The 26,430-nt window shown below is 38.7% G+C and overlaps 1 protein-coding gene across 3 annotated transcripts in view; it reads right to left on the bottom strand.

The window, feature by feature from the left end:
• The window catches only part of RBBP6 (RB binding protein 6, ubiquitin ligase), a 39,857-nt gene extending 14,190 nt beyond the window's left edge, over positions 1–25,667 (bottom strand). For 2 of the 3 annotated variants that reach the window (XM_054042938.1, XM_054042940.1), the window contains exons 1-8: positions 25,043–25,667; positions 14,920–15,019; positions 13,059–13,097; positions 11,082–11,118; positions 5,782–5,826; positions 3,165–3,253; positions 2,958–3,054; positions 1,651–1,790 (exon numbers count right to left, since the gene is read on the bottom strand). In XM_054042938.1, the coding sequence (XP_053898913.1) occupies positions 1,651–1,790; positions 2,958–3,054; positions 3,165–3,253; positions 5,782–5,826; positions 11,082–11,118; positions 13,059–13,097; positions 14,920–15,019; positions 25,043–25,208 (713 nt within the window). In that variant the 5' untranslated portion in view covers positions 25,209–25,667. The remainder of the gene's footprint in view (positions 1–1,650; positions 1,791–2,957; positions 3,055–3,164; positions 3,254–5,781; positions 5,827–11,081; positions 11,119–13,058; positions 13,098–14,919; positions 15,020–25,042) is intronic. The other variant, XM_054042939.1, reaches the window with a different exon arrangement.
• Between the last annotated feature and the right edge of the window lie 763 nt (positions 25,668–26,430).

Below are 26,430 nucleotides of genomic sequence, written 5' to 3'. Positions count from 1 at the left end.
TATATAGATCCCTCTCCCTCAACCCACTACACCAATATTTTCTTGGTTTCTAACAACCATAAAATATTCCATAAAAACATTTGATATATATTGGTATTCAATTGGATTTTATCAGGTCAAGTAGTTACTTCTATTTTTGGACAAATTTTGATGTACACTACATACAGTGCAACCACATCCATATCATCATCTGCCATCACCACCAAAACGTCCATATAAACCCAAATATTTGCATTGATGTACTTTTGTAATCCTTAGCCTTCCCTCCTTCTCATTGAGGATGCTATCTTTTTGTATCTGAAGTGCCTGCACTATTTAAAAAAGATGCTACTCAACTGCACAAGTGTTTGTTGGATTAGGTAGGACCTTACAGAGAATAACTATTTTCTACTGAGTTAAAACAAATAGGGTGAACTCAGATTTCCTGAACTTCCAATGCTTTTACTGAATGAGAGTTGCATTTCCCCTAGACCTGAGTTTGCAGTGTGTTTTGCACGAAGGAGTTTTGGATTTAAACATATGAAGAGCTTCAGTATCAGCAAGGTTTTCCAGTGGCATGTAGGTATTTATTAATTCTTGTTAATTACCATTTTTGGGTACATCTTAATCAGATTACATAAAAACACTAAAGACTTTCTGATCTGAAGACCTCTGGTGTCTTGCCTGAAACTGGCAGTTTCATCTAGAGCTGCTCAGTGTTTTGCAAGAAACCTATGAAGTAGATGTAGCATAAGCTGAAAACCAGCTTTAAAAAAAAGTGCTTAACTACAGCTGCAAATATTATTTAAAACTACATCATCAGCACTCCTATAGCAGAGAAACTGAGGTAGAGAGTTTAGGTGACTACTGCAATTCACATCAAGTCAAGGGCACAGAATCTCAGAATCCCAACTCCCTGATCTAGCCAGCAGCCAATGCTGCCATCTCAGTGGTTGGGCATTTTTATAAAATGTTCATTTTTAAGAAGTTTTTCGTTCAAAGACCAACTATTCATTTTCAATACCTTGTTACTATTATACTCAAATGAAGGATTTATTTGTAAGCCAAAGCTTTCTAGCCAGCAATGGAAATGGACAAGATCAGATGCCGTTAGTGTGCATACCCCAAAATGTTTTAGGCTTTTGCTACGTTTACATAGCCCAATATTCACTGTCTCAGCGCTAATTTCTATGAACTAATATGCATGCTTTATGACATATTAAAATATTACGACAGCATATTTCAGTCAAGGTTTTCCAAACATTTTACTGTCAAAGTGGATTACTTGCAACAGCAAACTGAACACAATCGGAGGGGCAGAGAGGGTGCCTGGACATGGTGACACACACCATTTTTATTGTGTATTGTGTGCATATATCTGCATAGCAAGTTATGAGCATATGTAACACATGCAACAAGAAAAAGGTTAAAAATACTTTTAGACCAGCTTCAGGGGGTACTAATATTTTCCCAGGTAGAGCCACAATGACAAGTTTGCCAAGGTTGCACCCATTAGCCTTATACAGAGCAGACTGTAGCCACTTTGATACTGAACTAGAGCCCCTGGAGATTACAGATGCCAACCTATGTTGCTCCATTTTGATTTAAGTACTTGCACGTGCAGTCTCTGTTGGTTATACTTTGGCCACCTCTGAAGTACTAAATACTTACGCATCAATAGTTGGTATTGCATATTTTCCTGTGTTTGTAAGCATAGCACCCTTTGTATTGGGATCTTTCACTTCCATCATGAAACTCCTGGGAATTCCTGTGCTCTTTTTAATCCTGGGAACAGACTCAAAATTTTTGTCCTGTTAAGAAAAAGAATCCAGATATATTTCTGCTTTAAATGGAACCTGTTTAAAAGGACATCTGAATGCGTAAGTGTATGTAAGCGATAAAAAAATTGTATTTAATTTTTTTCTTTGCAAATATGAGGACTGCATGATAAATACATATAAATCCTTAACTGACTAAGACACTGCAAAGAATCAGGCAGATGTTTTGAACTCAATGGGACAACTCCTGTGCTTGAAGTCAAACACAAGCACAGGTCTTTGCAGAACTAGGGCCTAAAGTGATAATCTCTCCATTCATGTAATAGCGGCTGTAAAATATTTATGCTAGAGAGTAGATGTCACATACATTTGAATCTACATGAGGAGAATGGTTGAAAGATGCATCCTCTTTACACTCATGTGTACAATTAAAATGATAAAGCATTCAAATGTGAATTGGTTTATTCATACAAAATCTATATTGAAAATATGAAGGATGTGACAAAAGTCTCAGGTAAGCATGAAGCATTCCACAATTTGCAATATGAAAGTACAGGACATATCCCCTTCACCACAATCTCTCTCCTTTTCTTTATTGATAATCTTAAAATATTTTAGAAGAAATTTCTTCTAAATTTTCCTTGATTTTTGACACCTTCCTGCAGTTTTTAGAATCCATTCTATAAACTCGTTTTACTCCACACACTGAAATGAGGCTATCATGAATATAAATAACTAAACACTTGCTCCTTTTAAAAATTACTACTTTTAAAAATAGATCATATATATAAACATATTGCAAAGGTCCCCCCCACCCCCTTAATTTCTTGTAATTCAGAGGAACACACAACAGAAAAACTCTCTGAATGGAATGTTTATCTCTACAGTGCATTCCTATTCTGGAAAAAGATACTAACTCTGAGAATGAATTTTTTTAAATACATTTTTTTAAACGAATCCAGACAGAAATCTGAATGACTAACAAAGCTCTCCGCTCTATCAGAATGGATGTCTGGTCAACAAATAGTATACAGTTAAATACTATCAGCTGCAATGCATAGGCACAAAAGGAGAAATTCAGGGCAGAGTTTCAACCTTTGCTATGAATTATCTTGCCTATGTATTTAAGTTAGATCATAAAATTCAATATACTCATACTACTAAAAACATAACAGTGCAAATCCCACCATAGAGTCTTACCCCATTTGTTGGACAATTCTTTATATAATGACCAGGTTTTCCACAACGAAAGCACGTATAGGATGGTGGAGGTGGACCCAAAGGTTTCTTCATGTAACTAAAAAGGTTTAAAAAAGGTGTGTCTATGGTTTTTAAAAAGAACATAAGCATATCTCTACAATTTGTCCATAATATTCAAGGAACAGATTTGACATTATAAACACTTACTTGATTGGATCATATTCATGGCCAGACTGAGACATCATAGCTTTTATTTTATCTTCTTCGGAAGCATTGGCTTCAGCCAGATTGGCAGTCTGTTTAATAGGTAATTATTTGACACACACATTAGAAACACAATTAAGTCCACACAGCCAAAGACAACACCACTCATTCAATCCTGTAAAGAGCAGCACAAATCTAACTGAAGTTGCATCAAAATTGCTGCTTATAGTTTATATTGTCATGAAGATGATCTGGGGAGTCCTTAAGCCATTACATGATGTTTGTGTGCCTGCTAGTCTACTTGAGAAAAGCTTTCTTGGACACTCAAAACCTTAGGCTCTGTTTGTACCTTACATAAAGACTTGTGTAACTGCTCCAATTTTCTTTAAAACAGAAGTGGACTTGGACTTAAGCTAAGTGTACAAAAATCTTATTCAGTACTTTTAAGTTAAAGAAACTGAATATTAAGCTCCAGACTACATCAAAAAGTACGTTCACTGTGTATTTGTATTTATTCAGAAATATGGATACAAGCAGCAGTATTTACATTTCACAGTGTTAAAAGGACACTCAACTTGAATTATTTGAAACTTACTTTTTTTTTTTTTTTTTTAAAATATAAAGTCCAGGTCTCTGATATAGCACCTTTGAAGAGAATGTGCTTTTAAAATTCCTTTAGTTTTTTTAAAGAAGGGTATGTGTGTTCCCCTCCTGAGGTTTTCATATGGGTCTTTTCAGTAAAGCAGAAACTGACTATACACAGAGTGCTATCATGTGTAAATAGGCTAAAAATGTATTTTTTGTTAACTTTACACTATGAAGTGTTGTAACTACAGCAGGGGCAAAATTTGTAGATAAATAGCTTTCAAGTTGACTGTCTCTCTTTAATATGAAAATTGTAAATGTAATCCTTATATGTGGAGCTAACCTTTCAAAATACTGAAGCCAACTGAGAAATTTTTTTAAAATTGACCAGTATTTGTTAAAATATTTCATTACACACTAGTCCAGATACAAGCAGGGTCTAAGGGAGTGACTGCTAATTACTTGGATCTTCAAGCACCTAGCATTCAGATCAACCACTCAAAGTATTTTATCTTTTTATACATTCATTCACAAAAGCAACCAACTAGTTTCAACATTTTATTAAATGGTTGTTTCATATACATAGCTTTTCTTAACAGTAACATCATCCAGATTGACATCTATGAAACCATTTCCATTAACATTTACAGAAAATGTGATTTACAGATACTTAACTAATTTGTTTGAACCCAAACAGTTTACAAACACATCCAAAAGCACAAAACATTAGTAGGAATAGACCAAAATTCCAATATGGCATTTAATACATAATAGGAATAAAACAGAAAACTGTTAAACACATCGCCTCCATGCTAAGCCAGTCTGCTCTGAAGAGGTTAAAGTAAGTAACAGTTTTGAGCTGCTTTATGTCAGGTTTCTGCATTTTTCAGAAATACTTAAGTTCTCTCAAAAAACTTAAAAAGGAATACACCATGTGGACAGCTTTTCACATGTTAGAATAAGAAAGTTGACATGAGCTTACAAAACCGAGGACAGATTTAGGGACAGCACTAATGGAAGCCAATCTCTTTAGATGGCTATTTTTCAAGTTAAATTTTTTAGTTGCCAAATGCACGTGAGATTTTCATATTTATAGTGGAGGGGAAGCTATAGATGGAAAGAATTATATTTTTCCCTGGAAAACAAACGCCAGTCTTTACCCTCAAAAGAAAGGAAGTCTAACTACTCTGTATTATGTCCTAACCTTTCTAATTTTTTTTTTATTTTAAAAGAGCAATAATTTACTTGGCTGATACTATAGTATCTTTTTAGTAAGTGTAGTCACTAGTGCTTTCCCAAACAAAGTCACACATCATTGAGCAGAAAATGCAAGCAGTTTCATAGCAAAACATGGCTTATACAACAGTTTCAAAAGGTCACATTTGCCAATATGCCACAAATACACATTGGTATATTCCTATAAACAATTGATACATTTACACAATTTACAAGTCTGTGTTCAAACAAATTAGATTGTATAAATGTTGTCCACTGTATATATACTACAAGTCTACAACTTATGAAATTATGCGCAACACGCAAAGAATTGGTCTAGCATTGGAAAGTCTAGAAATCCAAAAATAACCGTGCAATTGTCCATGTTAACGAAAAGCTTCTATTTTGGCTGTTGCAAAAAACTCTGGCATGTCCATAACTTACAGCCAAAATATTATTAAATTCTTCTTTAAAAATTGTGCTAGTTTCCAATGGAAAATTAACGAAACGTATGAAAGAAACGGTAAACAGCTTCTGAAGTGCTTCTTCCTTGTGTCTTGAGGATGAGTAATACTGCAACATTATGCTGAGGCTGATAAGGTACTCCCCTTCTATCTTCCCAAACTGGGAACTACTCTTTACAGGATAGTATCAATCAATATATACACATATTTTCAAGTTAAAGTCAGCACTTTTCACTAAAATAAATTTTTGCTCATATTACAAAATTAGCCAGTTATAGATCACAATATAAGACATTTAAATGTCTAACAAACAATTCATTCAGTTTTATTTGACAAGAATATATATGTATATATACCTTTGTAAGCTGGGCCAGAGAAATAGATGCAGAAGAGTCATCAATCTGTTCACAAAAAATTAAACACACATTCAAGTTCCACAGTCAAAGCATAGCGATATTTAGCCTCTATTGTAGTTTGAATGTCTACTCCGGGTATTTTTTGTGTGTGTCATTGACAGAGGCATTTTCCAAAGTAGTGCAATTTTTATTTGCACAAAAGAAATGGGGCCCAAAACCATGGCAGCTTTAAAAATGTGAGAGAGATCAGGAGAGGTCAGCTTCTAATGGGAAGACACTAAAATAGTGAAGCAACTTGCTTAAATCAATGTATTGACTCAGAGCCTCTTCTCCCCTTGATGAGACCCCAAAGCGCCCTAAATCAATAGGACTCAATATATTACAGACAGAACAACTACTTCTCACTTTGTAGCTAACCGGGTTAAATTTTTTAAAATAATTTTTAAAGTTAGTTTGAGAAAATCGTGTTAATATATAAATGTATGTTTACTATATTTTGTAATTTAACACTTAATCATGAATGAGTGTGCTTATGCTTTTGTGAAGTACACAACAGCCTGTTGCCAAAAGAAAGAACAGGCATATCAGCCCAGAGATAAAATCTTGTCAAAAATAAATAAAATCCATATAATAAAAGCAATCCTTCCACTGATCTATGAGTCACAAAATAAACTGTCTGGATCAAATTAGGACAAGTAAAAAGCTGTATGATTCTATATACCATAAGAGTTTACTAGAACAGGGAAGAAATGAAACAAGTCCATTTTATTAAAACAGAAGGGAATATTATAAAATTGAACTGAAAACGTGCAATTGACTTTACAGAGATTTCAATATTTAACATCCTTCACCCCCCACACCCAAAAAGTACAGTTTTTAATAGCAATCATGAGGAGCGGTTATGGACTCCATTATGGACAAAAGCAAGAAAGCATACTTTCAGTGATGAAGGTAAGAACTCAGGTCCCGACCCTGCAAGCTGCTCATCCATGCAGGCAGACCCCCTATACTTGCCCAGACAAAGTCCCTTGCAGGAAAGTGGCTGATTTTAAAGGCTTAAAATGGATCATTGACTGCAGCATAAATTAGATTACCTATTCAAAACTATTGGTAATATGTAATTTTTCCACACATGAAAAGGAAAATTCCTGTGCCCTTTGTAGAGGCATCAAATTGTAACACACCATCAACAACAAGAATGAAATGATTAAATAATCAAAATTATATTTAATTATCAAAATAAAATTTGTATAGCGAGAATATTTAGAGATTTTGGGCTCAGTGGTTATTTTGTCTTAAAATTAAGCTGTTTGGAGAAATGGAAAGCCAATACTATCACTAGCAAGAGCTGGAGAAAGATTTAAAAAAAAAAAAGTAACGGAACAGGTTTTTAAAGAATCTTATAGAAATTCGACACTACTTAATGTAGTAGAAATATGCCAAAGAATAATTTTATTATTCCAACTTTGGGGAAACGTATCTGTAATGAACCTATTCTTCATTCAATCAAAAAGGTCCCAGAGTTTATGATTCCTCCACCACATGGGACTCTTCTGCACGAGTAGTACTTGCAACACAACTTTTACACTGATTTTTACTGAATTTTTACAAAGACTTCAAGAAATGACACTCCTGAAAATATTCTATCGAAGGGAAGAATTAGAAGACTCAGACTTTGAAGCCCCTTTTTAATGGTAATGCTTTGCAAATTTTTTTATTATAAATTTCAATTTTTTTAGAAAATTTCAGTCTGCTATAAAATCTTGATATGCTATTATGTTATGACGCTCTACATTCAATTAGGTTAAAAAAGGAAATGTAGTTAAATAACCAGAAAGCTGAGGTTCAAGAAGTCCCTCCTTTTTACATGTGGAAATAAAGAGGGCTATGGTTTACAATTACAGCTGATAAACACAGAAGCTCAGAAAATAGTTTTAACAGTTCATTAAGTGTTATGAATGTTTTACCAATTTTTTGCCAATGCTAGACTCCTCAGTGTTAATAGTACAACTGCAAGAGTCCAATGGATAGCTTTTCTAAATCGGTCATATTTTCTACCTCGAGCACAGCGAGATAACATAATAGTTAAAATTTTCTCATGCAAAAGCATTAACGGCTTTAGACACTGACCTGATTTCTTAAGGAAGGGGGTAATGTTATTTCTGAACATTAAATGACCACCAGAGAGAGTGAATAGTTGATTAATGTCTGAGTGAGTATCTCCTGGTGGCTTCCCTGCCTGTGTTGTATTCTTCTCCTTCTTGCTGTCAACTTTTTAAAAATTTCTACTATAGTATTTGGTCAAGTTTCCTGCCAGCCACTGGATTCAGACACATGAAACCTACAAGTCCAGGGTTCTTGTGACTCCAGGTGACTGTGCAACAGAACAGACCCAATACTGTAGTAGAACTTAAATAATTAAAAAGTGAATGATTGGATTGGATCCCATGTCACACAGAAGATTGTCCAGAGGAACTGGAGTAGAGTTGGGGGGGGGGGGAGGGGGGAGAGATTGGAAGGAAAACAAACCCTCCAATCCCAAACTTTACACATAGACCACTGTTGAAGAACTATAGGGATTTCAGTTTCAATGATAACTTATATCCTGAGTATTGTAGGCCTTAACTGAAGAATTGGCCAACTAGGATTTCAGTTGAATTTTAGTGACTTGTGCTCTGAGCAAAGGACTCTTTTCTGTATTTCTATAACACCTAAGACAATGGGGGGAGGGGGGGTATTGATTCTGATGAAGGCTTCTTGTTGCTGCTGACATACTGATACTAATAAGTTAGTCACCAGTTTTAAAACAAAGGTTCAGAACCCTAATTCTAATTGTGACAATGTCAGAATGGGCACACAGTGTAGGAGGATAGTAACACACAAAAGAGCAAGGCAATGCAGAAATAATCAGTCAAGATAATTATCAAATCACTTGAATTTATATCATGTACACTAACCCATTTTAAGCTTGCTGCCTTATGCTTTGTTTTTACAATGTGTCAGCTTTCAATTAACTTAATCCTAGTACACTGGAGCCAAGTTCTGCTTTCAGATACATGCAATGGGAGTGGTGCGCATAGAACTAAGGACAGAATTTGTCCCTGATTTTAGGTTGTGCTGGGCAATTAAGGGTAATAACTGTGCCCACATCACTGGAAGTGACTTATCCTGTATACTGCAAGGACAGAACCCTGACTGTCTTTGAGATTTAAAGAGGGAAAGCACTAAGAGCTAGATATTATCATTAACAGAAATTGTGTATGTAGAGGACTGGCAAGATCAAGCCCAAATTGATTTTTTTCTGCCCACAACCTAAATAGCGTCCAATCGTGCCAACAAGACAAGAGGGAATATTTTTGCTTTGCTTCCATTTTAATGTAAATAGTTCTAATTAGAATACAGCCATTCTTTAACATATATTTTTTAAAACTGATGAGAAATCTAGATCAGCTCATAATAAGATGCTACTTAGAAATGTAATACAGAGATGCCAGGGAACACACAAGGCTAAAAGAATGTTAACTTTATTTATGAACATGTGATTTGTGTTCATACACATGCTAGTAAACAAAAAGGAAAAGAACTGTTTTCAAGAAATAAAAACTCATCTGAATTAGACCAAATACTGTAAATGTGGTTTACATAAATTCATTACATTAACTTCTAGAGTCACTGGGCCAGTCAAGCTAATCTGAGCTAGTGTTGAGACACAAGTATGTCTAAAAATCAATTTGAACCAACTGATAACAGAATATTGGAGTGCAGATTAGATTTTTAAAGATGTTAATACCATAAGTACAACAGACTAGGATTTTAGATTTATGATGTTACATTTCATGAGAACCAGAGGCTATATTCTTCACAGACCACCAACCCAAAGGTAGGAATTTCTAGATTCTGTTATTCTGAAAGCTTTTCAAGCAATCAGATCCAATGATCCAGGGTTAGTGTAATGCCACATACCATTCTAGATAAAAATCAGTTGTACTTAAAGAAAAATAAAAAATAAAAAACACCAAGTAATAATTCTGAATACTAATTAGTACTATTTTGAAATGTTTGAATTATGCACAATATTCAACCCAATCAGCAAGTCAAAGTCTACACCATAACCAGTTAAATATTTGTTTGTGTAACTATAATTCTGTATTTTGCAACAGACTAACAATCAGTGTGTCAAACCTAAAGAAAAATGCTGCCCTTTTTTCAACTGTAAATCAGAAGTGGTGGTATACTAAAGAAAGGCTTGGTCACTGACAGCTTAAGAAGCATCCAACTCAGAATTTACCCAGATCAGAAAATGTGTTGCAGGTAAGAGTAAAGGGGGTTGGTAAGGGGTTTCGCTGGAATTGCACAAGGGTCTAGCAGACAAGATGACTAATTAGCTGAAATTCCTACACCAAGTTTTAGATACTTTAGTCTGCAGACATACTAAACTGTACATCACAGAAAGTGGAAGAATCAAATGCAGAACTTTAGAATACCACTTTGTGTACTAAAAGTTACTCAAATTCATGGCAACCTTTTCAAGACATTTATGTACTCAGAGGCACCCAAACAATACCCCTTTTTAATCATACAGTTTTAGGGAATGTAAATGCTAATGCTCAAGTATTTAAGGACAGCAAAATGAGCCATTTAGCTGCACAGAAATGCCCAATTCCCCCTCCCCCCCCCCCCCCAAATGCTGGGATATATTTGGTTCAGCATTTGTTTGAACCCCAAGTCAAAAAGTAAGAAACAATACCAAGTTTAACAATAATGGTTTCTCAGTGGTTTTTGATAACATTTTCAAAAACCATTAGGCAAAAAAAGTATTGAAAACAAAAGCTAAGTGATACAATGTGAAAATGGCAAAAAATACACTCCAAACATTTTTATTGCAAGAAACAAAAAGCACACAACAACCTGTACAAACATACATATTACTAACTATAGACAGACAGATGTAGAACATGGCACCATGTTCAGTTGTGCAAACCTTGAACCTTCATGATCTGAAAATGATCATACATTATCTGTACAACACAAAGTCATACAGGAAGTACTCTAGCATATTCAATATGAAATACAATGCATTACTTGGCACAAATACTAGTATTCACATTAAAAGTGTGCAAATGATGGCATTACTCAATATTTTTACTATTTTGCATCAAATACATTGTATTTACAATATATACTGTGCTTTGTTGGAAGTTAAATTTTAAGTTAATGTTTAGAAAATTAATTTGCTACATTACTGTTTATATTTAAGTGCAGTGTGTAGGAAAAAAGTGTGAGATTGTGTTTTTACATACTGCTTTTGAAGTTCCACTCACTGGTTCAGTTCGACTTCTAGAAGAAGAAATAAAAGTCGTCAGAATAAGAACACTGTTTACATCCTTTAAACAAACAATGAAAACATACTATGTCGTGATTACCAATATTATATGTTCTGATAATTTAATGAATATGGAAGTTTAGGTGACTACAGAAACTGTTCTCCCTTGGGACTCGCAGCATTACTTTGAAGTTACATATATATTTTGTATTTTCAAAAAGTATTGTAAGACTCATGTTTGTGGAATAAAATTTAGTTAGTAAAAATTGAATTTAAAATTTAACGTCTGCCTTTGGACAACTGCCAACATATTAATGATCTTAAATATGAATTGCTTCATGCTACAATTCTGTATTCTCAGTCAGACTATCACCTATCTAAGCAGGGGCTTACAGTTATCCAAACAACTCTCCCATTCCTAATGCAGTTATATTAAGGATCAGCTCTGAGACTCTGGTTATATTTTATCATTATTCTAGCTTCTGGAAAAGAAAAGTGGTAGTCTAGACAGTTACTGGCCTAGTGGATGAGAGGAAGTAGTAGACATGATATATCTTGATTTTAGTATGGCTTTTGACACAGTCTCGCATGACATTCTCAAACAAACTAGAGAACTGTGCTCTAGATGAAATTATAGGGGGGGGGGGGGGGGACAAATGACTGAAAAACTGTACTCAGAGTAGTTCTCAATGGTTCACTGCCAAACTGGGAGGATACAGCTAGCTGGGTTCTGCAAGGGTCTGTCCTGGGTCTGGTATCTTTCAACATTTTCATTAATGACTTAGATAATGGAATACAGAGTATGCTTATAAAATTTGGGGATGACACCAAGCTGGGAGTGACTGCAAGCACTTTGGAGGACAGGATTAAAACTCCAAGTGACCTTCACAAATTGGAGAATCAATCTGAAATCAATAAGATGAAATGCAATAAAGAAATTGCAAAGTGCTACACTTAGGAAAGAAAAATCAAATTCATAAATACAAACTGGGGAATAGCTGGCCAGGCAATAGTACTGCAGAAAGGATCTAGGAATTATAATAGATCACAAACTGAATAAGAACCAATATGTGATGCAGTTGCAAAAAAAAAAAAAAAAAAAAGCTAATATTCTGGGGTGTGTTAACAGGCGTGTAGGTAAGATACAGGAGATAATTGTCCAACTCTATTCGGCACAGTGAAGCCTTAACTGGAATACTGTGCCCAGTTTTGGGTGCCACACTTTAGGAAAGATGTGGACAAATTGTTGAATCCAGAGGAGAACAACAAAAATAGGTCAGGTTTTCTAAATCTTTTATCATGAGGAAAGGTAAAAAAACTGGCCACGTTTAGTCTTGAGAACAGATGCCTGAGAGGGGACCTGATAAGAGTCTTCAAATAGGTTAAGGGATATTATAAAGAGGACAGTAATCAATTGTTCACAATGTCCACTGAAGGTAGAACAAGAAGTTTAATCTGTAGCAAGGGAGACTCAGGTTAGATGCTAGGAACATTTTTCTAATTATAAGGTTAGGAAAGTACCAGAATAGATTACCAAGGGAAGTCATGGAATCCCTATCATTGGAGGTTTTTAAGAACAGGTTAAACAAACACCTGTCAGAGATGGTGTAGGTATCCTTGGTCCTGCCTTAGCATGGGGGGATGGGCTATATTACCTCAAGGTCCCTTCAGCCCTACATTTCTATTGTTTGAAATGTGTCTGATACAGAAAAATTATTGGATTCTATTGTTTGAAATGTGAATTTTAACTTGTAAGAATCATGCTAAAAAGTAGAATGTTTGATGTACAGTGAATTACTACTATAAATCCTCAGCAATGTGGTCCTCTTACAGGATTTCTTGTAGAAGCCCAAACACCCTGGTGAGGAATCTGCTGATTTTAGCCACGAAAGTGCCCAGATAGTAAACCTTTTATATATGCTATATTGACTAAAAGTAGTAGTAGAAACATCACCTGAAAGAAGTTTCTAGGATTTTGTGCGGTTTAGGAGTCCTGTGACAAAAAAAAAGTCTTAATTACCAGAATTTGCTCAAAATAAATCCTGAATATTCTACAGTATTCAGGAATTCCTTTATTACATTTGAAAATGTGTTGAGGTTCCACATATTGATTGTGGATCTGCAAACTACTTAGAGAACTAGGCATGCAATTGTTGGTATCGTTAATAAGATAATTGTATATTTAATTAATGAAGTTGCGAAAAGTCTCCCATGAGCTGAGGCAGTTTAAAGCCTCTCATGGTTGCAGGACTCGTGCTTACAACAGTCACTACTAGGAAAACTGTTCCAGGCTCACAATAAGAGGTAAGTACATCCCAAAGGTGGGGGTAGGTGAGGAACTTCGTTAAGATATACACCACAGATTTGTTTATCAATGTGTTTACCTTGAAGACCATGCTATAAGATGAACAGTACATTTTTAAAGGCATTGCATACAACAATACTGTAGTTCTGAGCTTGAAATCTCAAAAGCTGCTTATTTTTAAGTTAACTGTACTACTGAGCATCTTAATAATTAAATTGGCACACAGTATGAACTACTCAGGAGTCACTTCTGCACTTTGCCTTCTACTTGTTAAGCTAGGGGCAACACGGAAACAATGGGCAGCCTTTATGGAGAGAGCAAGATGCACCATTCTTTCTGTAACAGATTTGTACTCAGATACTTATTTGGTCCTCATCTCTGTTAGTATCTAACACTTTACTTTGGAAGAGCACTGAAGCACCAGGAAGATGCCGTCTGCTCAGCCACAGATTAAAATTACTCAAACAAAGCTAGGGCAACTAATGTAGAAGTGGGATAATACAGGATGAAAGAAGGGTAACAAGCAACCTGTAATCCTGACTTCATTCATTGGAATTTCTGACATTTTAGTCAACACTACATCTGTTACCCCACACTGGGATTAATAGGGAAAACAGACATTTGGAGCTCAATGGTCAACATAGTATAAAACAGAATTAATGAAAGAATATTTTAATCTTGTTCACATGCAAAATGGCTGACCTGATCACTGAATGTCAGGGTGGGGAGGGATTATCACCCCGCTCACCACACACATTTGGGAACTTTGTTCTTTTTGACTTCCACTGAAGCAGTGATTGTCTCTGGGAATCTGAGGGGCATATCCCACATAAAACCTCCTGTGTTTGGAAGACATACAGAATGGTGGACCTTGGTCTTTCCAGTATTGTTTCTATGCAATGATTGTTGGCAATACTAATACTAGTAGTTTGTTTATAAAGTACCTGTCCTGTCATGTCCCAAGAGGGAAGTACACCCATCCACTTACTGACAAGTAACCACCTCTGACATGGGAATGAGTCAGTAAATATACACAACATGCATGACAGATGATTTAGTTGGGAATTGGTCCTGCTTTGAGCAGGGAGTTGGACTAGATGACCTCCTGAGGTCCCTTCCAACCCTGATATTCTATGAGGGGAAAACTTTGGCCAAGGATTATAGGTTTTTCTTCTTATAAAAAGTGCTATGAAATCTTTCCTGTCAATACAGAGCAAAAAGGGCCTCAGTTTAAGGGCACAACCAAAAGACCAACTCACATAGTAAACTGAGCAGAACTCTATCTACCTCAGAATTAACTGTGGGATTAGAATCTGGAGTCCCAAGAAGCCTATTCAAGCCATCCCTCTTGCAAAGATCAAGAGGTTACAGGTCTCATCCTTTCCAGCTACAACATGAACCAGTAACTCTTATGAAAGGAAGAAAACCTAGACACGTTTGAATGTGTCTAGCAAACTATGCATTAGCCAAGTCTAATGGCGATAGAGTATTTGATTTTATGAATACCTACATGACATATGTTTTGCTTGTAGATTTAACTCCTCCAATAGGGATTCTTCTAACAATTACAGATGAGTTCTTAGGAATCAGGGCAGTATCATCTGTGTATTCTGAAAAAGAATAAAAATGTGATAAGAAAGATCAATTTCCATTCCCAAAAACACATTTCTCTTTTTCATATGCAGTTTGTTAGGTATTTAGAAGAATTCATTTAACTGAGAAAAACCAAATCCAGAATTTTATAATAAATACTGAAAGGTTAAAATGAATCCACACAAATTAATAGTAGATTTCTATTAATTGACCACCAATTCTAGAGGGTTGTTAAAACCATATACACATAGGCAAGGACAATGCTTAAAAAAAAAAAAAAAAAAAAAGAAGATGAGGCTAATCTAAGATCTACATTGTTATAATCAGAAAGGTCACTAAACAGGTACTTTCTTATTCAAGAGATCCAACCCATGGCAAATTTAGGTTTCCACTGTAAAATGAGAACAGCTTGGCCCATAGTATCTTCATAATTGAACTGGTAACGATGCAAAAGCTACAATGAATACAGATCTGAGGTAGAGTTTGCAGGGCAGGCAGTTAGGAATAGCAAATATGCTATCATGAGTTTGTTTACCTAAGTTACTAAAAATACGTTTGAATATTAAAAGTGAAAATTTAAAAAAGCCAATTTGTCACTACTGTGTTTATTTTTGGCATTTTTTCAAACTCAAAAAAAATCAATGCCATCAGTTTCACTTTCAGGTTTTCAGCGTTTGATGTTTGGATTAAAAACAAAGTAGAAGAAAGTCTGTATTAACTGTTTAAATTGGATTTCTTTTAATTGTGGAAAATGTGTCTATTTTTTCATTATAAAAAAAACTCATTTAGAAAATATAATTTGGGGGCCAAACTTAAGTTGATAGTTTCCATTTAAACCAAGCAATTGTCTTTGGGCTGGTCCACACTGGGGCGGGGGATCGATCTAGGAAACGCAACTTCAGCTACGAGAATAGCGTAGCTGAAGTCGACGTTTCCTAGATCGAACTAAGTTTACTTACTGCGGGTCCACGCGGCGCAGGCAAGCTCTCCCGTCGACAGCGCTTCCTCCTCTCGGCGAGCAGGAGTTCCGCAGTCGACGGGGGAGCGCTTCTGGGATTGATTTATCGCGTCCAGATGAGACGCGATAAATCGATCCCAGAAGATCGGGCGGGTAGTGTGGACCTACCCTTAGAAGTAAATGAGAAAAACTCCAAATGCCCCGTGTAGATTCACTTTTCAAAGTAAAACCAGTTTAAGACAAAATCCTAGGTTTAACAAAAATTAAGCTAAACATTTAAAATAAGTTCTACATAGTGCTGCATTTGTCTTCATGAAACTGTTATATTCTGATCTAACCTCAAGCTCACATAAACCTGCAATTCTTTAAAAAACAATACCCAGCATCAGGTTACTTTCAGATTCAAAATGTGAGTTTTGGGACTAGCTCTGCCTAGCTATAGTGTAACAATGAGTGGTAACTGAGTTTCCAAGATTAATTTAGCTTGCTCAGGATGAAAGGAACATCTTGATATATGTGACGCTGGGTCACATTTTTATTATAACATTCATAGTACTAAACACTATGATTAAGCTTCTGTAGAAAGTTCCATTATAACTTTTTCCCTTCCTCATAACTTTCTGGAGTTCTCCTTTAGGTCTAAAGCTTTCTATGATAGGTTCAGACCACAGGTGATTTATTAGTTTTTTAAATATGAGGAAAAACCCTTTGGCCATTTCAATTATGAGACAAAGCGCACATATTTAAGAGAGATTTTTTTATTCAACTAGTTTTGAATGAGTTTGGAACCACAAAAATAATTTTGAATCTGTACTCCATGAAGAACTGTTTCTGCACTAAGGTTGGAGGGGGAAAAAAAGCTGGGACTAAAGATTAATTTCTAAGCATGCTCACTGGGCCCCTCCTTGAAGTGTAGCAAAGCCTATGAAACTTCATTCCTTATGGCTGTGTGTGTGTATGAATGTGTGTACGTATATATATTACATTACATTACACACACGAAACCTGAACCTCTGGAAACTGAATCAGCAGGATAGCACTAGTCTAAAATACAAATGTGCCATGTATCCACACGGTCATCTGCTTTTATCTGTATTTTTGCCACATGTTCGCACTTGTACTTCACTATGCCATTACAATTGCACAATTCCCAGCACAGCTCTCTGAGGCCATCGCTTCCACGAGATTTCTAAAAGCCTTCCTTTAGGGAGTCTACCAGAAACGAGAGAGAAGAGACCAAAACTTTCCTAATTCTCTGGAAAGGGAATTCTCAAACCCCTAAATGCTGGAGCCACCTCCTATATCTTTCCTCAAAATGCAGGCTAGGACAAATGTTCAGTTCTTGTTTGGCAAGTAAGGTTTCTGATGGGGCTTCTGTACAGCAATTGTGGCAGAGAACACTGCAAAGAGCAAGAAAAGCAGTTAACAACTTTTCCTCTGTCATGCAGTCCCAAGGCTTAGAATAGCTGGTGTAACTAATGCTTGAGAATAATATTCAGCTGGAAGAGTACTACTATTGGTTCAAGACCTTGACCACAAATTGGTGAGACCAAGTTCTTTGAGTTCTAGGATGAGCACCAGTAGCTGTGTAACTTTAGAATGAGGAAGACGACTTCTCTGCCTCTGTAGCTAACTGGCTCCAGTACTGCAGCGCCAGCCTGTCAGGATGAGCACACTTCTTGCCATGAAAAAGGTTGGACTCTCTATGGCAGCTGGCTACCCCACCCCAGATGGTTTCGACACAGTGGACATCAGCTTGGGTTCAGGAAACACATGGCTAATTATTAGTCATGGAGGCATATGTGGGAAGACATAGTAGAATCAAGACAGAGTGCAGTGTGCCAATGATCACTGAGGAATTCAAACAACTGGGATTCCTGAACTGTGTGGGGGCTATTGAGGGAACCCAGGTGCCCACTCTGTGAATTCATATTCCCATACAAAGTCCAAAACATAGATCATCAGAAAGCGTTACTGCTCAATTGTGACACAACTTTTAGAGACTTATGACAGTTTCCTGAGTATTTACATAGGATGGCCAGGCAAAGGGCAAGATGCACAATTTTTCAAAGAGCTGGACTCCTAAAAAATGGGTAGAGGATGACTACAACATTGACATTAGTTGCATTTGTCCCCATTGTGATTCTGGTGATCCCACATGCCAATTTTCACTATTTCTAATTAACCTATTCCCAGATTACACAAAACTGGAGAGATGTCAATTCAAATATACACATCAGATGCGCACCGTGGTGGCTGGAGCAGCATGAGGTTTTGTGAGACAATGGAGATGTTTGTTGACTTCCAAAGGCCGGTGAGTGACCAATGTAACAACATCTGCCTGCTGCATTTTTTAATATATATTAAAAGAAAGGTAGTCTTCTATGGAGAGCTGAGGGAGTAAGCAACTAGCTAAGCAGCAACCTATGTACAGCTGGACACACAAGTGGTTGCATCTGAGACAGTTACTTATATACAAACATTGTGCGATCCTCACCAGAAATGCGTTGTATACACACTTTTAAACTGTTGGTTCAGTGAAGTAAATATTGTTTTATTTTTAGCCATTTATATTTCGTTGCTGTGGGCTTCTTGTGTTTGGCATTTAATTATCCAGATATCTTGATTTGTATGGTGGGGGCGTTTATGGAGGAGTGATTTGATGCACCAGAGAACAGTAACTGACAGCTGCTTCTATGAAGTGCCTTTGTAGTGGTGGGCTTATACTTTTGGTGATTTTAATGCTTTTGTTTTTCTCATGCTTTATTAGTGATTTGTATTAGTTCTGGTGAGGAAGTTTCATGGAGGAGTGAATTCATGTATTCCTATTAAAGAACATTATGCTTGATGCACAGAGCCTTTATTTTTAAGAAAATGTTTTATTATACAAACATGTTTACAAGTCAGCTGCAATAACAAAACAAGGTAACATTTGTACAATACCAAGGGCAACAGACAATCATTCATAAATTGTCTTATTGGGATTCCAATTTTCCTTTCCACTGGCTTCTAAAGGCGCGAGTTGCCAAAGGAACAGAAAGCAAGGGAGCTGAAGAGTAGGCGGCAGCCTCATAACTATTATCCTGATTCAATGTTATGTTTTACAGGCAATGCAGGGATCAGTTGTTAGACCAACACAGTCATTTTCCTGAACACTTTGTATTTGTTGAACATTTCCCTTTAGAACTCTGCCTCCTATTCTAATTTCTCCTCTTCCTGAAATAGTCCTGCCTCATTGTGCTTTGCCCGATATTGCAAAGTGGCCCTGATTTTGTGTTCCTTGAACCAGTACACTGTCAGATATTTCACCACTGTGAATCCGTTCTGCATGACACCATGCCTCTTCTGGGACATCCATTCTACTGGTGTGGCCACTATAATGAAAAATAAGTAATGAGTTAGCCATAACAATACTCATCTATCCCTAACCCTAGGAATACCAAGACATGCAACAGAAATAAATTCAGTTTCACATTCTAATACCTTCTTGCAAGTAATTTTCTTCCTGGATTAGACTCAATGCATGCACAACACTTATAAGAAAGAGGGTTCATTAGGATGCTAGATTAAGGCCAAGAATGGAATTGAGCGGATAGGTGCTGGTCACTAGCTTGACTACCAATGTTTACTTATCACAGGAAAACACTTGAAAACATTTTCCTGGCATTTAGGGAAAAAAGGGAATTGTTGAGGAAATGAAGGGAGAAGCTGCGAAATTAGCAATGGAGTTATTTGCATAGATGTTTTTTTCACTGTTGCTACACACTGAGCAGAAGTCTTAATTGAGCTGTCCACAATAACGCCCGGATCTTTTCCTGAAGATTTAGAATGCAGTAAAGTATGAATTTTTCAAACCATTATCTTCAATTTGCATTACTTTGTGTTTGTCGACATTAAATTTCATCTGACAACACACTGCCCATCACCACAGCTTGATGAGAGTACTCATGTTAGTCTTTGCTAACTTAAATTGTGTTATCTGTAATTTTGCCACTTCACTTCTATTTCCTTACTAGGAGTGGTGTGTATATGTGTGGAAAAGGAATTTTGTCACAATCTGCTGTTAAACTTCTGCTACGATGACGGCAGCTAATCTGGTGCACCAGTCTGATACATAGCTTAATATAGCCAACATATTTTTTATAGTGAAGTTCTTATATTTAGATTTTTTACATTGTGGTCTCTTGCTCTTTGAATCCACCATACTGAGGCAAACTTCCACCCTGACAGGAAGAGTGGCCCATACAGCCAGAGTGTGGGGGAGTTATGTAGGGGCATGCCAATATTGTAGAATTATGGGGAGAACCAAAGCAACTAGATATGGAAAAAGCTCATCAGCTACAGATTATATTGTCAAGGTGGTGGAGAAAGGACTTGTGGGGCAGGAGGAGAGGACAGCTCTATCTTCACATAAGACTATTATCTGCCCTTTCAAGAAATGACATTCATAAGAACCCAGAAAACTCTTCCCCAATACTTAAAGTCACTACCTCCCACACCCTGTCCCCACCAGCATATTTTACAACAAAATGGTATATACCTGGTGTTGAGAGCTCTGTTCTTTTCAGATTCCTTGTCCTGCTATTCTCTCTTGGCTGCTACTTCTGGATCCTTCATGCACACAAAACAGATCCTATGAGGTCAGCAACATGCCTGGCATCTTCAGAACCAGCTCCATGTTCCAGTGGTCCAAGTTGTTGATGGAGCCCTCTTCCATCAATGCAATGCATGGGACCTTTATGCTATGCAGAAGTATTTCTGTGGCTCTGGAAGGTTGAGCCTCAAAGAATTTGTCCAGTTCATTGTAAAAGTGGCACACTTTTTGCCCTGAACCAGGCCTACTGCCACTAGCTCAGACCTCATTATACAGGATGCTCAATCCCTTTACCTTTTCTTGGCATTGCCTGCCCCTCTAGTGATGCCCATCTCCACTAATCACTCAGACTCCCAGTCTCACACTATTATGAATGACCAAGGTCATCTGGGCCGTATCTCCTTATATGGCCATTAGTGTTTGCACATCAACCTCAGGTAGCTGATACTATAGTCACATAGTGGCCACCTCCAAAACATGCTGCTGACAGAACAAGAATAATTTCAGCAAAGTTGTAGAAGAAATTGATAGCCATGGAAATAACGTACATTTGAGTTCCATTCTGTATGTAAAGCTACTTGCACAACTAAGTGACTTATTGCCAATTTGGCCCTGCACAAGAAACTTCAGAAAGTAGAGCAACGAAGGTCGCCTGGGTAGTGAATGCTGCACTGTGAGATCATAGCCTGAGGATTACTTGTACAATTGAGGGCTGTTACCCCAGCAATCCCTATCCACATGAGCACTGAAACAGATATTAGCACAGTGGTTAGCCTTTCTTCAGGAAACTGTAATCTATATAGTGGTTGTAATGTCTGCGTACCACAGGAAACATTTTAATACATGCAAGATGTGTTAAAGATGTGTTGGGGAATCAAATAGCCGCTAGCACAAGTTTTGTATTGTAGATAGCACTTAAGTGGCATCACTAAAGCTGCATGGTAGAAACCAATTTAGACAGGGCTCAAGCCTTTTTACTCCTTTAAAGAGTAGAATTAGATGACTGTGGTAAAAAAAACAGCAGAGCTTGCAAGAGCACTATGTATTCTACAACCATCTATCACCACTATAACCAATATAGAGTTATGGACACTTTTTTCCCAGTACACATAAATGCTTATTCCCCTTGCCTTGCATGGCAAGGGAGTAGGGCAGGAACAACTGCTGCTCAAGACCGAACTCCTGAAAAAAAAAAATCTACAAGAAAAACTGCCAAACATCTGGTTAAGGGAGAAAAATCATGAAATCAAAGATAGTTACGAATTCCATGATCTTGGGGTTCTCCTGCAATTTTTGATTAATTCTGTCGTCTGAAAATCTCCACTCATTATAAAAGTATGATCTGAAATAGATGTTTGTTTTCTTTTTATAATGTATAAAGTGGGCACGAAAGGTATTTTTCCCTTTTAAAGAAGTGCCCCATACTGCTTATTTACCACCTTAGAAATATGAAGGGTGTCCGAAGTCTGAACTTTACTGGTTTTGCTAGAGTCTTTTTTCAGTTTCAGAGAGTGTTTATTATGGCCTTGAACACCTTACTTGAACACTTTACCATTTGATCCTCAGTTGTTTCAGCCTGAACTGTTTTAGTGCCAGTCCATGTGAAGACTAGCTGAAAAAATTTAACTAGTCCTCCCATTACTGTTCCACATTGTATCAGTTGCCTTTTCAAGTATCCCAAAATCACTGTTTCTGTGAGCGGTGTCAGGAACTGTGGGAAAAGTACTCATAAGGCATTGCAATTAGAATGGTTCAGAAAGCGCTAGTGTGGTTTGAGGCCGAGCATGTGTTCTTAACATGATTCAGTACCAAAGAGCATGTGCCTAAACTGGTGCTACAGAACCAGTTCAATCATTCCCAATTTTTCTTCATCTTTTTCGTGCTCATCCTGAAGAAGTTTACAATTTACGACCAGTAAAGTTGGATAGGCAACTGAAACTCAAGGCCACCTGGCAGAGGGATTTGGGGTAGTGAAATATAAAAGTTTGCATATTTATAAATCTACTTTTAGACATCTTTGCTTTCAAGAGCCAATACTTTTTTGCAACAACATTTTGCATTTCCCCCCAACTTCTACATCAGGGGTTGGCAACCTTTCAGAAGTGGTGTGCCGAGTCTTCATTTATTCACTCCCATTTAAGGTTTAGCGTGCCAGTAATACATTTTAACGTTTATAGAAGGTCTCTTTCTATAAGTCTATAATATACAACAACAGTTTAGTTATATGTAAAGTAAATAAGGTTTTTAAAATGTTAAAGAAGCTTCATTAATAAAATGCAGAGCCCCCCGGACCAGTGGCCAGGTACCTAAACAGGCAGTGTGAGTGCCACTGAAAATCAGCTCGCGTGCTGCCTTCGGCACCCGTGCCATAGGTTGCCTACCCCTGTTCTACATGAACCCTCCCCGAATAATCATGCAGACAAAATAAACTCTCTCACCTATTTCAACATTCCAATTCTAGAAATTTAAAATCACATTAACAATATTTATTTCCTAGTCTTATCTTTCCTCCTCTTAACTGAAACTTGTCAGTTCTAACCAAAACTAACAGACTGATGTTAGTCAGTCCATGAATGGAACTTGAGTTATGTTCCTTCCATTTTAATCAACACTTCCTTTTAGGAAGGCAAGCACTCAACTTAATAGTCTGGTGAAACATTTTGGAATTCTGTTTTTATTCTCTAAAGAAAACAGTAACCTTTTACAAAGAACTCAAATCAATACAAATTCAAAATGAATGAGCCATGAACCCTAACCTTGCAGTTGTCAGAGTCGCTTTAAAGTTAGACTTTTCTCTGAAGATTGTTTACCTGCCTCTACTACAAACACCACCTTAGGGTCCAAACCTATAAAGAACAGGGCCTAACAAAAAAATTTCTTTAGTTCATTTATCCTCAGTTTCCTGTGCATTTGATAGCCCTTTGTTTCAGTTGCATATTCTGTCTGTGGGTCTTTCACACACCAACAGGGAGAAGAAACACACACACCAACCAGAAAAGGCAACTGCAAAAATCACAAAAAACAGTTGGCAGACAAGGGCAGATATAGCATCCAAATGCTTCACTTTTAAATTTCAGTTGACTAAATTGGTAGCATTCCTTTAAAGGAACTATATTGTATATTAGAAGTTAAACACTTCTTAAAGTTGTTGCAAGTTGAATTCTAAATTTAATCAGATGTTAAAGTTATACCAATGGTTGATCCATCAATGTAAGACTCCTGAAGAGAAATATGAAATGATAATCCCCTCAGAGCCAGCAGCCCTATTCAATGAATGGAAATAATAGTATTTCTAAAGACTTCTGAGAAGTGTATGTTATTCACAAAGCCGTTTACAACAGGACAGGTCATGTACCAAATATATCAAGATTTAAATGATTAAATGGGATTTAACCAGGTGAGCAGATGCAATTAGTTTGTAGCAAAGAAGTAGACAGACAATAAAAAAAGTGACTGTCGGGTTTGAATTTAAAGAACTTCTGAATGATTGAAAGTCCCAAGTTTTATCAAGAAGAGAATGGTTTTGCATTAATAGGTAACTCCCAAACATATCTACATGTTTGCATGTAAACTGCTCTTTGGAAAGGATGTCATAAGGGTTTCCATGAATACACATTATAGAAGGAAACTAAACAGCAGTATAAGGCTCTTTATCCAAGGGCTAACAATGAGCTCAGTTTCTATAACTGCGCCATCTAACCACCATTATCTAATTCTGTAATCTCACAGCAGACAAAACTAACTCAAAGAATCTGTACTGTCACAGTGTGTAGTTCAGGAAGTAATCCTCCCCAATTGTATTAAAATTCTGCATCTTTCAACCTCCTCTTTCGATGCCAGTAGAATTCAGGTGGTTTGTTACTATAAAACTTTGCCCCATGTTTCCCTGCCAGACCTATAAACCAAGAAACCCCGAAGAGTTCTGGGAAATCAAGACTTCGGCGTCAAGGAATCCCGCATTTGGCATAGCAGGTCAAAGCCTAGTCCATTAAATCTGGCACTCTACCTATGACAATGGACACAGTTCTTCAATGGTAGTTACTGTGAGGAAAGCGACTACACAAGTGGCATTTATTACTGCCCGAACACACAGTCCAAGCCCTATCTACGGATTTCAATGACCAAAACACATCTTCCACGTCTGTTCAATACTCTGTGCCCCTGCTCAGCCCCTACAGCCACAGGGGACGGAGCTGGGACTAAACGCCGACTCCTGCATCGACAGCCCCCCTCGGCCAGTTGTGTTTCTCTGACTGGTGACGAGGCACAAGCTGGACAGAGCCCGGCCCTGCTCAGAGCCCAAGGCAGGCCGGACGCGGCTCTCTGGTCCTCGCCCCCCGGGTGCCCCGCAGCCCCCCCCCGCACCCCGGGTGCCCCGCAGCCCCCCCCCCCCGCACCCCGGGTGCCCCGCAGCCCCCCCCCCCGCAGCCCCCCGGGTGCCCCGCAGCCCCCCCCCCGCAGCCCCCCGGGTGCCCCGCAGCCCCCTACCTTCTTTGGTCTGCGCGTTGGTGATCTGCAGGTCGCAGTCGGCCGCCTTGAGCTTCTCGCGGCCCATGATCTGGCGCTTGAGGTCGCACAGGGAGATGTGGAGCCCGTCGAAGGTGACCGTGTCATAGTTGAGCTTGGAGGAGAACTTGTAATGGACGCAGGACATGGTCGGGGCGGGGCCTGCTCCGCGAGGGGGCCGGGGTCTGAGGGGGGGCCGGGGGGGACAGGTCCCGCTCCGGGGCCGGCGGGGCGGGGCGATCCGAGGCCCGCTCGGGCCCGGCCGACGAGGCGCCTGCTCGGGTGGGGCTGCGCGCGCGCGCGCTCGGGGCCCGGCTAGCGCTCACAGGCCGCCACGCTCCGCCATGGCCAGGCCCCGCGCTGTCAGGCTCGGCTGCCGGAGGCCTCAGGGCTCCATGGCGGCGGCTCCGGCCTAGCCCCGCAGCGATCGATCCGGGCCTCGGCGGCGAGGGCGCTGCTCCTCCGGTTCCTCCTCCTCACACCCCGGCTGGCCGGGCGGACGCTCGGCCTCGGCCTCCTCACACAGCCGCTCCGAGGCCCGGCTTCTCGCTATGGCGGCTCCCGCGGCCCCCGCCTCAGCGCTCGACTAGGGGGTTTCCCAGACAGGAACCGCACGGGCGAGGGGGAGAAGCGCCGCACTGCGCGTGCGCCTCACCGTCCGCCACGCCCACTTTTCCTCACGTGACCCGGCGCATTATGACAAAGGGGCTGCCTGCTCCGGCATCACGTGATCGAGGGGGGGTTGGGAAGGCAGGAGTGATGAGAGGAGAGGGATGGGGCCAGGAGGAGAGGGAGGGGAAGGGGGGTGTGCTCCTCAAAGGCTGTGAAGTTACAGTCCGCCTAGGATCTGGCTGAGACTCACTTCATGCACCGTCTGGCACTGCACACCCATGGGCTGGGAAGCTCCCTGTCATGCGCCACAGCACAGTCAGCATGTGAACTACTAAACTCTCCCAGGCTTAATGACAGGAAGCTTCCCATCCAGAAATGTGGGGGGAACTCCCCTCCCCCCCAAGATGCAGATTTACCACCCCTTAAATTCCGCACAAAATAAGATTTCATCTAAAAAATTCCAGTTTCTAACCCTTCTACTTGCAAATACAATCTCCCGGAGAGACGCAATTCTATGTTACCTTCCTGAGTATGCTAACCTGGGTCTACACAAGGCTTTTTCATGCCAAAATATCCAATGTTGGTACCACTAGTTTGACTTTATTGCTAGTAGTAAAGGAGGGATCTTTAGGATAAGGACTCCTGGGGCCTCCTGGCCCATGAAGGACTACTAACACCATAAAAAGAAGAACAGGTCCACTTGGGCTGTAGTCCACGAAAGCTTATGCTCTAATAAATTTGTTAGTCTCTAAGGTGCC

The sequence above is a fragment of the Malaclemys terrapin genome, chromosome 10 (assembly GCF_027887155.1).
Source record: "Malaclemys terrapin pileata isolate rMalTer1 chromosome 10, rMalTer1.hap1, whole genome shotgun sequence".
Lineage (NCBI taxonomy): Eukaryota > Metazoa > Chordata > Testudines > Emydidae > Malaclemys > Malaclemys terrapin.
Note: the sequence above shows the minus strand (reverse complement) of the source record. Positions and strands in the feature narration are given on the sequence as shown.